The sequence below is a fragment of the Brugia malayi genome (genome assembly GCF_000002995.4).
Source record: "Brugia malayi strain FR3 genome assembly, contig: Bm_v4_Chr1_scaffold_001, whole genome shotgun sequence".
In the NCBI taxonomy this organism is placed as follows: Eukaryota; Metazoa; Nematoda; class Chromadorea; order Rhabditida; family Onchocercidae; genus Brugia; species Brugia malayi.
Genome location: NW_025062475.1, coordinates 774833 through 791939, shown reverse-complemented (window position 1 = coordinate 791939; position 17107 = coordinate 774833). Strand labels below are relative to the sequence as shown.

At 22.6% G+C, this 17107-nt stretch overlaps 1 protein-coding gene across 1 annotated transcript in view; it reads right to left on the bottom strand.

Moving 5' to 3' along the window:
• Window positions 1–312: 312 nt before the first annotated feature.
• The window catches only part of Bma-sax-2 (Uncharacterized protein), a gene marked incomplete at both ends in the record, with an annotated part of 37980 nt that continues 21185 nt past the window's right edge, over window positions 313–17107 (bottom strand). The window contains 14 exons of the mRNA XM_043076141.1: window positions 313–562; window positions 6115–6299; window positions 8008–8115; window positions 8236–8313; window positions 10363–10461; window positions 12313–12462; window positions 13443–13541; window positions 13994–14117; window positions 14204–14333; window positions 14439–14617; window positions 14779–15014; window positions 15121–15261; window positions 15753–15833; window positions 16092–16121. Coding sequence (XP_042932075.1) covers window positions 313–562; window positions 6115–6299; window positions 8008–8115; window positions 8236–8313; window positions 10363–10461; window positions 12313–12462; window positions 13443–13541; window positions 13994–14117; window positions 14204–14333; window positions 14439–14617; window positions 14779–15014; window positions 15121–15261; window positions 15753–15833; window positions 16092–16121 — 1890 coding nt within the window. The remainder of the gene's footprint in view (window positions 563–6114; window positions 6300–8007; window positions 8116–8235; window positions 8314–10362; window positions 10462–12312; window positions 12463–13442; window positions 13542–13993; window positions 14118–14203; window positions 14334–14438; window positions 14618–14778; window positions 15015–15120; window positions 15262–15752; window positions 15834–16091; window positions 16122–17107) is intronic.

Here is a 17107-nt window from a genome sequence, read left to right as displayed (position 1 = left end):
AAATTGTTAAAACAGACATCAAATTAAAAAAAAAAAAAAAAGAGATAAATGAATGTAATTATTCATTTATAACTTTCATATAAAGCTTATAATGATAATATCACATAATCATTAAAATGTAAATGGAAACAAATTCCTGAACAATAATCAGAATTAAACATATTTGAATTTAATTGTACAAGTAATTCTTATATGATGTATTAAATTTTAACTAAAAATTTCAAAAGGAAAAGACAATAGATAAGATTGTATATTCATGAAATAAAAAAAAAAAAAAAAGATATAACAGAAAATATTAACAGAAATATACATTCAAGATCTGTACGATTCAGAAGCACTGGAAACACGAGATGATCGTAAATTAAGCGCTTCAGGCGCAATTGCACGAACAATAGTTGACATTTGCATATTACTCTGTCTTAATTGATTACAACTAAGTGTTAATGCTTTATCACTTCCCAAAATAGCCCAACAAGAATTCTGATAGTTACGACAATATATCAGTAGTAATACTTCAACATCAACCTGATCACAACAACCATATTCTGCACCAAATTGTTGTCTGCAAAATAATATTTATCAAATTAATAGATTATATATGTCATATATTTTTTTTTTTTTATCATTTGTATCATTTATCATTTTATCATTTGCAAAACGTTACAGTGTTTTTTTTTTTATAAAAAAATTTGATAAAAATCTAATAATTATTTCTCTTTCTCTTTCCTTCTTTTTTTTTTTTTCAAAGTTATATGTTCTATCTATCTTTATCATTAAAATTTCTAAAAATAAAATTATTGAATTATTACATCATTCAGTTATAGTTAATTTTCAAAATTCTATTTTCTTTTATATTATATATATATATTGATATCAAAGTAGTGAAAGAAAAGAAAAAAAAAGAGAGAGAGAGAGAGAGAGAAAAGGATATAAACGAAAGAGGTAGCAAACAAAGCCATAAATTAAACTTGAAATGACGCAAATAGCATTTTCAGCAAAATTACACTTTGAAAAAATCATTTTCGTATTATGAATATAAGGCATAAAAGATTGCTAATAAATGCTTAGCTTTTTAAGCACTAACAATAAATGATAACTGATAAAGAAAAGGAGAGAAATGTAATTTCTTATCATCAATTGCTCTCATTAAATCATTTTATAGGACGTTTAGCTTTTATCATTTTAACAAAAGCAAAACAATATTCACTTCTTTTCTTTTTTTTAATTTTTTTCAATATTTCTATTTTCACTTATCACATTCCTTCATTTTAGAATGTAAATGAAGTTAGCATTTATTTCTCAAAAAAATTTTTCCTCAACCATTAAATTTTCATTTTTTTTTTTCTTTTTTTCAAATTCCTTCCGTTATATTATTTAAAGCTTATAAAACTTCTAGAAGTAATCACTAAATTATCAATCAGCAAATCATATAACAGTCTAACAATAATCAATTTTTCATTAGTTAATCAATTTCTTATCTTTTTATTAGTTAAATTAATACAACTTGAAACTAAGCATTGAAATTAAACAATTTTAGGACATTTTTTTTTTTTTTTTTTGTGGAATTTTTAGCAATAGAATAGTTGAAATTTCGAAAACAATACATTGAATTATACTTCAATAAAGTAATTTTTTCTTTTGCTTACAAATTTTCAAATCTTAGAAAATTTTTAGATTCTTTATTTATATCTTAAAATAAAAAAAAAAAATTTTTCTTTTTACACATTAAATTATTAAATATTGAGCAATAAAAATGTGATCGATATTATTAAAACTACCGTAGGATAGGCAGAAAATTCAATGAAATAAGATCTTTTACTTATCTCTTTGACTAATTTTCCATTTCGAAAACATTTCAATCGCAGTAATAGCATTTATGAAATGTTAAGCATCAGCTGGTAATGATAAATTAAATATAACAAAAACAGAGAAGGAAAATCGAATCAATTAGTTTGGAAAAAATTCAAAGAAATTATCATCTAACTTTTATTTCTTTTCTTTGGAAAACTTTCCGAAAAAAAAAAAAAAAAGATGAGAAATGTTTAAAAGTAAGCATATTATAACATATGAAGCCAGGTAAGATTGATAATAAGTATTGCTAATTCTTTCTTCATAAATTTAAATGTGAATAATTATGAATAAAACAGATTGAATTATTTAAAAAATAATAAAGTCAAGAAAAACAAATACAATGAAATATAGGAAGTAAAAGTTAGGTTTAAAAAAGAGTAAAAAACGATGTGTAACAAATAAATAATGTATTTAAGCAAAACTTATCCGCTTTTTAATCTTTTTTTTTTTCTTACCTTTACATTTTTTCTATTTCTCTATTTTTTTTCCTCCTAGCTATTTACTTTAACAAAATATTGTTAAAGTAAATTAGTAAATCAAAAGAAAAAAAAATTTTTTTTTCTTCTTTCATATGAAATTTTCAATTTATAAATCAGAAAATCAGATATGCTATGATTGGTATTTTTTTTTTAAATTATTTTTTAAGCATTCTTTTGTGATATATTTAAATAACAACAACAACAAATATATAAATAAATGTTAGAAAGAATCAAAAAAAAAAAAGACGAAACGAAAAATATTAAAAATTTCATATATCATTCAATTTAATCCATTTCACAATTGTTTTCTTTTTTCCGAATTAAAAAAAGAAAAAAATATGTTCATGAAAAAATTATAAAAGCTGCAAAGAAGAATAAGAAGTTTGATAAATAAATTATATGTATTTATTATTTTTTTTTTATCATCTTATTCTTCATTTATTAAAAGTATACATTTCATTGTCTTTTTTTTTTTTTTTTAAATTTATATTTTTAGATCATAAAGAAAAAGTAAAAAAGAAATTTTTTCAAATCAAAGAAATGAATTAAAAAAATGTTTGCAATATTATCATCACATTGTCTTGTTAATATTACTAACAATTTTTACAAAATGTTAAATCTTATTTTATTACATCAATAAAATTAATATATCAATTTTTTTTTTTTTTTTTTTTAAAAAGAAAGACTACAATTTTTTTTTTCTTTTTTCATGACAAAGAATTGCCATTATTTCATCTTTTCATCAATAAATCTTTAGTTTATAATGTCTTTTGGACTCTTCACAATCATCTAAAATATCTGTTATTTCTTTTGTTCTGAATTCATAACTACTACTCCTTTAACATATTTCTTCTTCAAGCTATCAACATTTTTCATCTAAAGTCAGTTGTTGCTAGTTAATGATAAATATTGATGAAACGAAAAGAAAAAGAAGTTTGTTCAACAAACAAAAGAACGTGTTTGTGGTTTTTTGCAAGAAAAATGAGTTAAAAAAAAAAAAAAAAAAAAACTTAGGGACTACGTATGATTTTTTTAGTAGTTAAAATTAAAATTCTAAAATTTTAATTAACTATATATTCATACATACATATATTTTTCTCGTATTAAAAATACTATACTATAAATTAAATACTACATGTAATTAAAGTATTACTACAATTCATTTAACTATATTACATTTCACTAAATACTATATTGCTACAACTCAATTACAAAACTCGAATGCTAATTTAATAGTATCATTTCAAAGTTATATCATTATTTTGTAGTTTTTCCAGTTGATAACCTGATAGTATGATAATGATAGCCTGATAAGTGAAAGACAATTTATTGGCTAAATCTTGAAATTTTTGATCTTTCTTTTCCTCTTCTTTTTTTTTTTTTCAATTTTCAATATGATATATAATTACAACAAAAATTATTTGTTGTAATTCACTTTTAGGAAAATCATCACACCACCGTAGTCAAATCAAGGACACTAACAAACAAAAGGATCACAACGAGATTATATTCGCTCACTTGTCATCATTTAACCTTCGTAATTATAGATGGTCATCATCATCAGCATCATAGATGATGATAATTTATTATATTTATAATAAATTCTAACGGAATGAAATTATGAAATATGATAAAAAATTTCCTTAAAAAAAAAAAAAAAAAAGGTTGAAATATGACAACAAAACATCTGTTGTTAATAACGGATAAAGATGATTTTGTACAAATTAATTAAGTCGTGAGATGATCGATGTAATCTTACCTATGACGCGCCATATGCAGATTCTTATCTTAACCTTTCACCTTTTTTTCTTTTTTTTTTTCTCTCCCTTTTTTACCGATCTATTTATGATGTAAATTACCATGCAACAAATGCTAAAATGTTCTCATCGAAATCATACTGTAGGATTATTTTTTCAATCATAACATTTCTCAGCTAATCTAATATTTCTTTTTACTATGAGAAACGTAATTTTTGATTTATTTTTTTTTGATTAAATAAAACTAAAAAAAAAAAAAAACATTTACAGTAGAAGGTGTTTTCGAGAATTATAAGTGCATTAAATACTAATCTTGTTTGCTTAATTTATACCAGTCAAATTTTATAAATATTTTCATTCTGTTAAAATAAATTTTAGGGTTACAGTACTTTCTTCCAACACTATATGCATCACAAAATTTTCCCATATCATATCAAACATTTTAGGAAGCAATTTTGGAATATAAAATGATGAATTTAATTGCATTTTTCTCTCAAATTAACAACTAATTATGAATATGAATTAATATTAAGTTAAGCTAAAGCTAAATTCGATTTTATTTTACTTTATTTTTTCTTTCATATTTCTAAAACTAATGTTAGCATTTGTTGAAAAATTTCTTGGAAAAACAAAAAAAAAACAAAAAAAAAAAACAAAAAGAAAAAAATCATTTTAAAAGTAAATTATAGTTGATAATAATTGTAAATATTTCTCCTACATTTTGCAAATTTTTTTGTAAAAACTTCAAAAAAAAAAAATAAATAAATTAATCATAAAATTTCTATCTAAATGTAATAAATATAGTAAAAAATTACCAATGAGAGAGATAAAATGATATTGATGAGATGTTAAAAAATGGTCAATCAAATCACCAATAGGTTAGATTGGCTCCATGATGACTGAGAATTCTTCAAAACAACAAAAAAAAAAAAAAAAGAGAGGAAAGAAAACTTATTTGACATCTTCACTCACTCCATCATTTATTTGCCAATATTCCTCACAAATAACATCTGCTAAAAAGAAGGTTTAGAGAAAAGCTGAAGATAGTAAATGATTTTATCATGAATAAAATCTTTTACTACCATAACGAAATCATCAAACAAATCTTTCTTCTTTCTTTTTTTTTTTTTTTTATGCCGAAAAAAAAAAAGAAACGTTTAAAATTGTTCAATTTCTTTTATCATTTTTAAAAAGGGATGTGAAAGTAAGAGGAATAAAAAAAAAAAACAGATGAGATAGAAATAATTTAATTAATTTTCATTAATATACATATTCTATGATTATATTCTACTGATAATATTTTTTCTCTCTCTCTCTCTCTCTCTTGATAATCTAAAAAAAAAAAAAAAAAAAAACTTCGAAAATTTTACACCATATTATTTTTATTGTATGCTAAAATTAAGTCATCTATCTCAAATGTAAACTTCTTCTTATTTAATTTGATTAATAAAAATTATGAAGTAATTTGTTAAATGCTAATATCAAACAGATCTTTAAATTGAATAAATCAAACTAATAATTAAAATATTGAAATTCAACATTTTAATTTTTCTCTCAATTATTTACATACATGTTATCTATTTGATATACTGATAAATTAGAAAATTAAATAGTAAACATTTGCAAAATTAAAAATAACAAAAATATTCAATAAATAGCACATAATCCTATTAAGGCTAACTAATTTACTTATCCATCATTATACATTTATAACAAATAATATAGCTAAGAATAATTGTCGTAAAATTGATAATAAATCTTTTAAAGAAACAGATACTATGTATTGCAAAAAAAAAAAAAAAAAGTCAAACAGAAGTGATGATTCATTTTTGAGAAATACAATTTGAAATTCATTGAAGAAAAGAAAAAAATTAATCGATGAACTATTTTCAAAGTATTCAACAATTTTTTTTTTTTTTTTTGAAAATGGCTATATAATAATTGTTGAAGCATTTTTTTTTTAAATTTAGAAAAAAAAAAAAAAAAAAGAAATTAAAATTATTCATCAGGTAAAATACAACTATTACCTGAGTTGCCGTAGCAAATGTAAAGCATTCCTGTATTGTTTCTTTTGCATTAACATTAATAATGCATCCGTATTTGATTCAATTGTTGCATTTGATATACCATTTTCTAAACCGTGTACCGAATCCGGAATACTTGCTAGTAAACATCTATGCAAACATAATACTTCAGCTGATATATCAGCATTCTGAAATGAAACATTAAACATTAATAATATTTTATATATATTTCGATTATTTAATATTATCCTTTCAAATCAATTATTATTTTCTAAATTTGGTCAATAAAAGATTTATTGCTATAACGTAACCGGATTCACCATTCTTCGAGTAACATGAATTTCCGGTTAATAATTATTCTTGCTTATATTATAGCAATTTTAGAAGGTCATTTTGTGAATTCGCTACCATTCAACCTAATTTCATATTGGTAATAAGAAAAAAAATCTTTTCCCACATCGATGTTAAGATTCTCAAATATATCTTGGAATATTTTTTTTTTTTTATTTAAAATTTTTATTTCAAATCATCGATCTTTTTGACCTCAATTATATCATTTCAATAAACTGAATAAATAACTCAATTCACTCTTATATGAATATTATTTGTATCTTATTATTATGATTTATTATTTAAATCTTCTTATTGAGATTGTTTACTATCTTGCAAAAAAAAAAAAAAAATTAATTTCAGGTGAAATTTTAACTATTATTACTTGTATACATATATAAATTTGCAACTGATTATATATATGTATTTTAATTCATAAAATTTAATAGTATATTTTAGAGTAAACGAAAGAAAGTGAATATTTCAGTTAATTTAAATTATATTAATCATATTTAATAATCATATCTAATACTGGAATTATTGATGTTGGTAATAAATTACTGCAACTAACAGTCGGATAATTATCAATGCAAGGTGTTGACAAGTTACAACGATGAAGTTCTCGTGATGGGATTATTCTCTCATCAATCAAACATTCATCCATAATAAAAGTAATACAAACATTAATAATCATAATTAAAAGAAAGAAAAAAAAAATGGGTCATATATTTAGCTCAAAAATAATATAATATATCTGATTTAACTAACTATTTTATTTATGATTAAAAAAAAAAAAAAAAAATTACTGATAAAAAAAGGAAACAAAAAATTGATTCAAGAATCGATGCAAAAACGACAAAAAAAAAAAATAAAAATAAAAATAAATTTGAAATAGTATGAAAAGATAAAAAGAAAAAGGGCAAAAATTAATATATTTACTCATTCAGTAATCCTAATTTGCTTATTCAATTAAGCGATGAAAAAAAAGATTATATTAATATAATTTTGTTTTTAAATGTCATTACATTTTGACAAAGTCTACTTTAGCTTTATTAATCCTTTACTAATTTACCGCCATAGATATATACGTATACTATATATATATAAAATAAAATAATTAAAGCTATTTTATAATTATATTCACTATCATTTTTGTTCATTATGTTTTTATAGCTATTAATTAATCTCTGAAAAAAATGTAAAAAATCATTATAAACAAACATTGTTAAAGATAATTTTAAGCATAAGTATTCATATTGTCAAATAATGTATCAAATCGAATACTACAAAATGCTGATACATTGATTTTAAGTCAATGTTAAGTCAAAGCAAACAAATATACTAAATTAAGGTGCATTCAATCCCAAAATAATTATTAAAAAATTTGACAGATACAAAGTTACTAGTTAACTTCATACAGCTAGCAAACCCCACAAGCAATCTTATAATTATAGAAATTCATTTTGGCAAAAAGAATTGAATCAAAAAAAAAAAAAAAAACGATTGTTTACATCATTTAATAGAGAAAAAAATTCATTATAAAAATAGATGAATGGGTATTAATACCTGAACATCAGATGCATTCACTATACTTTTTACCATTTCATCAAATTTATCCGTAATTTGAAGTAGCTGGAAGAATAATTTATGCACCGATCGACATAATTCTAAATACTGAAAATGCAAATTTCAGTAGTTTAATGATACAAATAAAAAAAAAAAAATATGAAGAAAAAGAAAAAAGAAAATAAGTATGAAATTTTAGGATGAAAACAAAATTAAACGAATACAAACTTGATTTGAAGTAATCGCTGATAATGATGGACCACCAATTAAGGCTAATTTCATTGTTGCTTTTATCGCATTTAAAGCCTAAAAATTATCACTCTAAATGTATAATACTTTTCTAATTTACAAATATTAAAAAAAAAAAGATAATCCTAAATAAAATAGTCTAAAATTCACACTACAAATTTTTATCTAAATTATTAATTACAAGACCTACTACTATCATCTATCATTTATACTTACAAAAATCATTTAGATATCATCTAAATATCTTGATTGCATGCTATCAGATAGATCATTATATTCGATAGCATGCAATCATATTATCAATGAAGAGATATGTTAAAGATAACGATAAGTAAAGTATAGTAATGATTATTCTAATCTAAATAAACCTAAATTTCCAATCAATTTATTTTACATTAAAAATTTTATTCTTCCGATCTTTTTAATCGATTGTTATTGTTACTTTGTATAAAATATTAATAACATATTTCTATGCCTTTTTTTTTCCGAATTATATCAAATTAATCTTCCAATCTAAACTATTGGTAATAACTTAACAAATTAGTTATTCATACAGTATAGCATGATATAACAAAAAATTATGATACAAATAATTGATATAACAGTAAGAATATAAATTATTTGTATCATAATTTTTTGAATAAACTTTTTCAGTATAATCTGATGTAAATTAGATGTGAATTTTCTATTCTTAACTTTTTTTACATCAAACATCATCAGATTTGATAATTTCACTGAAAAACTTAAATGACAGTGGATTGATTTCTGATGATAGTATAGCAAAGAAAAGATGGAAATTATTTTCCGTTCCATAAAATGTTATGAATTGCTTCCGTTATGCAAACGGAATGATCAAAACAAAACGGAAGGAAGGAAGGAAAGGAAATATCTGGTACTAACCGTTAGACAATAAATTTATTGTTAGATACAAATCTATAATCGGTATATTTAGATGATATTTGGAAAGATGACAATAAAAACAAACAACAAATTATTGGATGCTTCATTTATTGAACTCTCACACATTTCTCTCTTTGTCTTATTTTTAAATTTTTAACAAATAATTTAATACCAAAGTTCTTTTTCTTTCACTTTCTGATAATGAATCTATTTTTCCTCCTTTGTCAAAAAAAAAATACAATTTTAGCATATGATATTAAAAATCAAAAAATTTTTCAGTAATTTAAAAGTAAATGAAAAGATGAATTAGTGAAATATATCATACATAACAGTGTATCCATAAGATATAACTATATAATTTTCAACAAATAGTATAGTGTAAATCAATTCAACAATGATTTAATTAAATAGATAGATTAATTTATGTATGAATTTCATGCAAAAAATTTTATATCCATCTATCTTATTAACTGATGTAAACAAGTTAAACAATTATTAACAAAGTAAATACTACGTAAAAATTGAAAGTTATACCATATGAAATAATATAAATAAAAGTACTAAACATATAATACTAAACAAAAATAATCAAAAAATATCAAAGCATAACTTCAGAAGCACACTTTTAAATCATCCTTCTATTATGCTTGCTAATCATATATCAAAAATTCGACAATCTCAGATAATCTTTCTTTCTAATAATCTTGCTTTTGTTCTTTTAAAACATACAAAATGCTAATCTTTTTTTTTTTTTCAAAACTCTATCAAATTTAAATGGACTTTTTAAAAATCACTCATGCATTTAGCTTCTTATTTGTGCTAATATGAACAAAAAAATTTTATAGACTCAAAGTCTATAAAACAAATAAATAATATAAAATGAATAAATAATTAGCAACGATACAGAGAGAAAGAGAGACAGAGAGAGGAAGAAAAAAAAAAGCTTTACGTAATATTTGATAGTAGTTAAATAGGCCTAATTTTGAAAATTTTAATAGATAAATATTAAAATAAACTACTAAGCAATTGAATGAATCGTAAAAAAAAAAAAAAAAAAAAAGAAAAAAAGGAAAGCCAATATTCTCATTAAAAATTTTTCTAAATAACCCAATATTCTCATTACTTACTCTCTCTCTCTTCTCTTCCTTTTTTCTTTGTTCTAATTTAATTTATTTTATAAATAAATAAAAAAAAAAAAAAACTTACCCGAATACATTGTTCTTTTCGTTCCACAAATATCTCATAATGTTCATGTAATTCTAGTAATAAACATTTCTGCTGTGATAACATTTCAATGTTACGTAACTGCAAAAAAAAAAAACAAAAAAACATTAATATAAAATGGCAAAAATAAAATGAAATAAAATAAAATGAAATGATTACAGTAAGATAATGAAATTATTACTATGGATATAACTAAGAGTAATAGTAGTAGTTAGCAGTAGTAGTTATTTCATCAAAATTTAATAGATTTTTTTTTTTTAAATTTGTTCTTTTATTTTAAGATTTAAAATACATTGAATCAAATATTTCAAAATTATAATTGATATAATAAACTATTGTTGTAAAATGTAAATGATTTTTCGGAAAATTTTTCACTAAAAGTGTAAACAAAAGATTATTACTCCGGAAATTTTCCGGAAATTTCTCAATGAAAGTACTGTGCTATTCTTAGTGATAACTATTGAATGCCTAATATTGTTTTATAACAATGCTTTTGTTTGATTGAAGTAAATACAAAGTATTACTACAAAAAATCTTTAAAAGTTTATAAATTTCACCAATAATTTCTTCTCTATCCTTCGTTAAATAACTTTTTAACATTTTTTTCTTTTCCTTTTTTTTTTTTTTTTTTTTGAAATTTTCTCATTATAAAAATCTCTTATATTAAATCATTAAAAATCATAAATTTAAACAATTTTAAATTTAATTTAAAAAAAACTTTCACCTTATTTTTAACTAAAAAATTTATTTCTTCAAATGTTTTCAAAATATTTTAAAATATAAATTCGTTCGAAATAAAAAAAAAAAATATTAATTACATAGTTTATAAGAAGTCAAATAATACAAGTATGACAGTAGATGTATATTTATTTATGTTTAAAAAAAAATTTTTTTTTATTTTAATACTTTTTTTTTTAAAAAAAAGGAGCAAATTATTTGCTTGAGATGTGATAATGTTATAGCATATGCAATGTGATAATAGTTGGTAACATAATCGCGGTAAGCTCTTCTTAATCGTAAAAAGTATTTGATGTTTGCGCAATTGAAGTGTGCATGCATTACTTCAGATGTAGTGCTAAAATGCAAAATGCATGCTGGATTCAAATTTCACTTGATTAATAAGTAGCTCAGTCTCCCCCCCTCTCTCTCTCTCTTTCATTATATCCTTTAGCTATTAAATAATCAACAGATTGCTTTTTTACATATGGTTTCAAATATAATAAATATGGAATTTAATAGATGATGACTAATACTTACCTTATCTTTTAGTATTATTATAACTACCAAATAAGGACAATGATGAAGATAGGGACCAGCAAATTTAGTAGACAAATAATTTTAACAACTTTTAGTTAACAAAATTAAATTAATATAATACAAAACTCTGGAACTGGATTTCATTTAAATTTAAATATTTCATTTCAGTTGAAAAATATCTTCTTACAGTTCAGCAGTATAGATTATTTTCCAAATTACTTTCAAATAAAATTATATTTAAGAATAATTTGAAATCACTGTAAAACGAAATTTTCATGTATATATATATATATATATATATTATATATTATATATATATATATATGTATAATTCCTTAAAAAATTTATGGAAGTCAAAAAAAAAAAAAAACAAAAAAAAATTAAAGAAATATTAACAGTATAAACCATTTTGGTTGGGAAAATGAAAGTAGAAAAGATCAATAAAAAATAGTCAAATAATTAAATATCTCTATTATTAAACTTATTTTAAGCTTATTTGATTCTCTATTATTAAATTCATTTGATTGACTATGAATTCACAAAATTAATTACTCCAAATTAACATTATTCAATTTTTTTTTTTTTTTTTTAAATTAAAGTATTCATTTTCCTATTATTCACTATTTTCATTAATGTTTAAAATTTGTGGATAAAAATTTAGTAAAATCAACATACATGTTGAGTTGTAACAAACAGAAATGGACAGTCGAAAATTTTAAGAACAAGATCCAATGCTTCACTGAATTGAGCAGAAATTTCATGATGAGATGTGGAAAGTACTTGTGATGCATCTCGCAATATACCAGATAATTTCAAACAACATTCCTAAAAATTTATTTTTTATATACAAATTAGAAATGGAGATGAAATTTTCATTTAATTTAGTTTTATTGAGAAAATTTGCAAACTTTATTATATTATCATTTCGATTTTTTCTTTTTCTTTTCCATTTCCTTTCAATTTTGATATTATATATATATATATATATATATATATATATATATAATATATATAAAACTTAATTAACACCTGCTTTGAATATATCATCTTCTTTTCTCTCTCTCTCTCTCTCTCCAGTAGCATAAAAGATATCATACAGGTAATTTGAGAATGAAGTAAGTACTCTTATATTTATTTAACTTATTCTCTCATAAGTAATGGACAATGAAATTGATATTGATGATTTTGAATGGATGAAGTCAAGCAATTTGCTGCTGTATGTTTTATTTGCTTAACACTAGCAGTGCAAATGAAAGCGACAGGATGGATTTTTTCTCTTATTTCTATTTTGTAATATGATATACCGAGAAATTATAATACAGATTAAAAGTCTTTAAGCATTTAGTTCATAAAATTATATTTAAGGGAACAAATGAACATAATATTGAGATTTTATAAAAGGAAAATTTTTAAATTTTATTAATGAAATGATAAATTAAAATTTATTCTCGAATATATTAAAATTTATTCTCAACTAAATTAAAATTTATTCTCTCTCTCGACTATATTATTCATCGAACTACGAAATCTAATACAAAATCTTTATACAAGATAAATTTTTAGTTAATATCGTTTAGTGATTATATACTAACCAAACAAAAGAATTATGATATAATTTAATATAAATATTTCGTTTTGGTTTATGATTATTATGGATTCGGATATATGCCTGATTTTAGGGCAACTCTACACAAACTTTCTTTACACAGATGTAGAACAGAAAGAGTCAAAATATGAAAATATATTTTAAATATATTTTATCGATTTTAAAAAAGAAAAAAAAAATCTTATACAAGATAACTTACTCGATAGAGCTGGGTAAAAAGTAAAGTTGCATGCGCCGTCAAATCACCACTTTCATCAGCACTCAAATCCACAAAACTTGAAAGCCATTGATGCTCACCCTTGAAAATTTTTACAAGTTCAAATATTTCAATAACATTCTGTCAATATCAATAACAACAAAGTTTCATCGCACACAAGTTTTCAAATAATCTTATTTTTATTGATAAAAAGATGAAATCAATTACTGATTAATAAATCAATTCACATAAAATCTAGTAAAGTTCTGAATAAACAAATGAAAAAAACAAAAAACAAAAATTTTCCAAAGAACTAACTAACTTTTCTAAGAGTTATACTTTGGAACTTCTAAGAGTACTTATATAATGATAATCATTTAAGCTAATTAATGCATATTTAATTCGTAGAAAGGAATAAAGATTAATTGTAATACAGAGTGTAAAAATTTTATAGGTCATTCAAATAAAATATCAATTTCAAATTGGACTTTATAAATGTCACATAGGATTTCAACAAACAAACAAACAAACAAATACAAACAACATGAACTTACTTGAGTTGAAGCATGATGATTACATTGTAGAAATAGAGGAGGTCGTTTCAGTGGTACATTTTCTACCGATGCTACCGAATGACTACATCGAATAGATTCGGCTAATGATGACATATCTGCCATCCTATAAATTTTATAACACATATGAATTTCTGGTTAATCATAAAAAATTTAATAATTCATAAAAAATTGATGTTAAAAAGCACTTACCGATGCTTTTCGTCATCGATAGCAAATTCATCTAATTCTTCTTCACAACTTTCTTCTTCGGAAACACTTTCACTACGAATTCCTGATTCAAGTGGTGTCCTTTCACTTGATACTTCGAGTGAATCAGAAGCTGCATCAATAAAGGTAAATTCATCAATAATGCACATTTTAAAAGTGTAATAAAGAAAAAAAAAAAAAAAAGAAAAGAAGAAATTTGCATCTGCACAATGTTAACCTGCTGATGATGGACGTTGATCACCAGCAATTTCGGTACATTCATCATCCTGATACTGCTCCTCAACATCAATGCCAACTTTACTGATAGAATGTGGTCGTATTGTTGAAAGCCAGTTAAAACATGATTCTGTTGATTCTGATACAGTATCATGTTCCGCTTCCAAGAAATCAAATTCACTAAAAATGCTAACCACTGATTATAATTGCACTATTATTAAATGCTACATTATAATTTCATCTTTTCAAAAATAAAGTTTGAATATTTTCTTTATTCAGTATAATTAAAATTTAATTCAATTACAAAAAGGAAAAAAAAAAAAAAAAGAAAGCTAAATTACCGGAATACACGAGGAAAAGAACTGGTAACAGATTGATCCACTGCTAATGATGATGCTGATTCAGCGTCACCAACATATGATGGTGAAATTCGTTCTGTTGAAGTGGAATTTGAATTTGGTGGTTCATAAGAGATATCATGCAATGATTGTGAAAAAATTACCGAAGCACTTTTTGGTAAACCAACACGAAGTCCGGAAGCATTCAGTAAACTGATCAAACGTTCTCGTACTTTTATCTTTAAATTTAATTATGTTTTAATTTTATTTAAAATTGAAATTCAAATATAGTTAATAAATTAGCTGTAAATTGTAAAGTTTTACAAATTTATGTTAAACTTAAACCTGGTTACATGTAGTATGTTTTCGTAATGATGCTGTTTCTGGAGTACTTTTATGTAAAGTTGAAGGTATAAAGCAACCACGTAGTGGAACTTCCAATTGAAGTCCTTCCGGTCGAGCAACTTCATCTGATTCTGGTCCATCCTGAATTACACAAAAAAAAAAAAATTCCTTCATACTGTTTTTCCATGTAGCAGAATCATTTGACAATTGGTACTAACAAAATTTACTGAAACATCTTCTTGAATTTAAGTGTAGGAATTAAATTTGAATTTGATAAATTAACAAATAAAAAAAAATTTTACAATAAAGTAATCGAGTAATTAACACTACACTACATGTTTGTCAATTTTATAATGCGGTGTAATTAAAATTTACGTTTTTTTTTTTAATTGTGGTACCTGAATGGAACCATTATAACAATCTTTTAGATGATCCTTAAATATGTGTTACTCCTAAATTCGTCAGATTATTGCGCAAAGGATAAAAGGTTTCCTCTAATCTTACTTCGATAATTATAGTAACATTTTGAGGAAAGAAATAAGAAAAACATATGTAAATGGTACGGATATTTATTCAGGGTCATTTAAATTGGACAAATAAAATATTCAACTATAAATGCAAATAAACCATACTGATATATGACCATCAATAGCGACACTATCATATTGTACAAAACATTTCAAAATTTTCGAAGCATCCTTCCAATTTGGACCCTAAATTTATGCTTTCTTTTTAATTATTTTGTTATATTTGATTAATGTTATATCACGATGAGTAGATAATGTAAAAAAAAAAAAAAAAATGATTCAATATGTTTCAATGATAAATTAATAACAATATTGCTTTAATTTAAGTATACGATAACAAAAAAAAAAAAAAAACCCTTCTGGATATTGGTCTCAAAATGAATAAATTTAAAATCCAAATAAATCATTCCTTAATTGGAATTAAAAACTAAAGGAATATCTAACCTGTAGATGTTTTGATACAACTCGTATAACCTGAAAAAAAGAAAGCGAAAAAGAACATTGAAAATAATAAAATTTAATCTTTTTTTAAACTTCAAATTTTGCATAATTTATTCAATCAATGAATTTAATGCACAATGTTTGGTAATAATAAAAAGTAGATTTTAAAGATTAATTGGATAATTTTATGAGTAATATAAATACGTTTACAATAATTCAGCAAATATAGATCATTGAAAGATGTAGAGAGACTCTATCAAAGAGATAATTTTACTGGGATAAATAAATATAAGATACCGAAAAACCATAATATGTTTGGTAGATGAGCTATGAAAAAGACATTAAATTTTAGGAATAACCACTATCGATATATAAGTATTAATAAGAAATGAAAGATGAGAAATAATAAAAGTAAAACTGATACAGATGCGATTGATAATTTGCCCATGGGAATAATCATAAAACTGACTTATTATAAGTATTTTTAAATGTTCATATAAGAAAAGGGAACAATTAATTCTGATAAATTATTAAAAATTTTCCAGCAAAAAAAAAAAAAAAAAAAATGATAATTTTTATGATTTACTTCAACATATGCTAATTTAATTTCTACAAATTAATGATATGTAAAAATGTTATAATATTTGATAAACAAAAACAAAATGAAAGATAAGTAGAATTTTAAATTTAAATTTTCGTTAAATTTCATTCACCTTTTTTTTTTTTTGCAGAACTATCTTTATCGATTTGTGGAATTTGATTGAAATATGATGAATTTTTATATCAGTAATATATGAAATGATTATAATGGATCAAAATTTCATTTTGTATTTTTTATTTTTTTTATTTTTTATCAATAATTTCACCCAAAACAATCTCATTAAACTAACACACATAGCATTTCTAATAATCTGTGATTTTACTCACTTCAACATTTTCCAACTATGCAATCTTTTTGTTTAATTATTTGAATAAAGTATAATTCAGTTGTTGACAGATGTCCTTCGTACTATTATTAT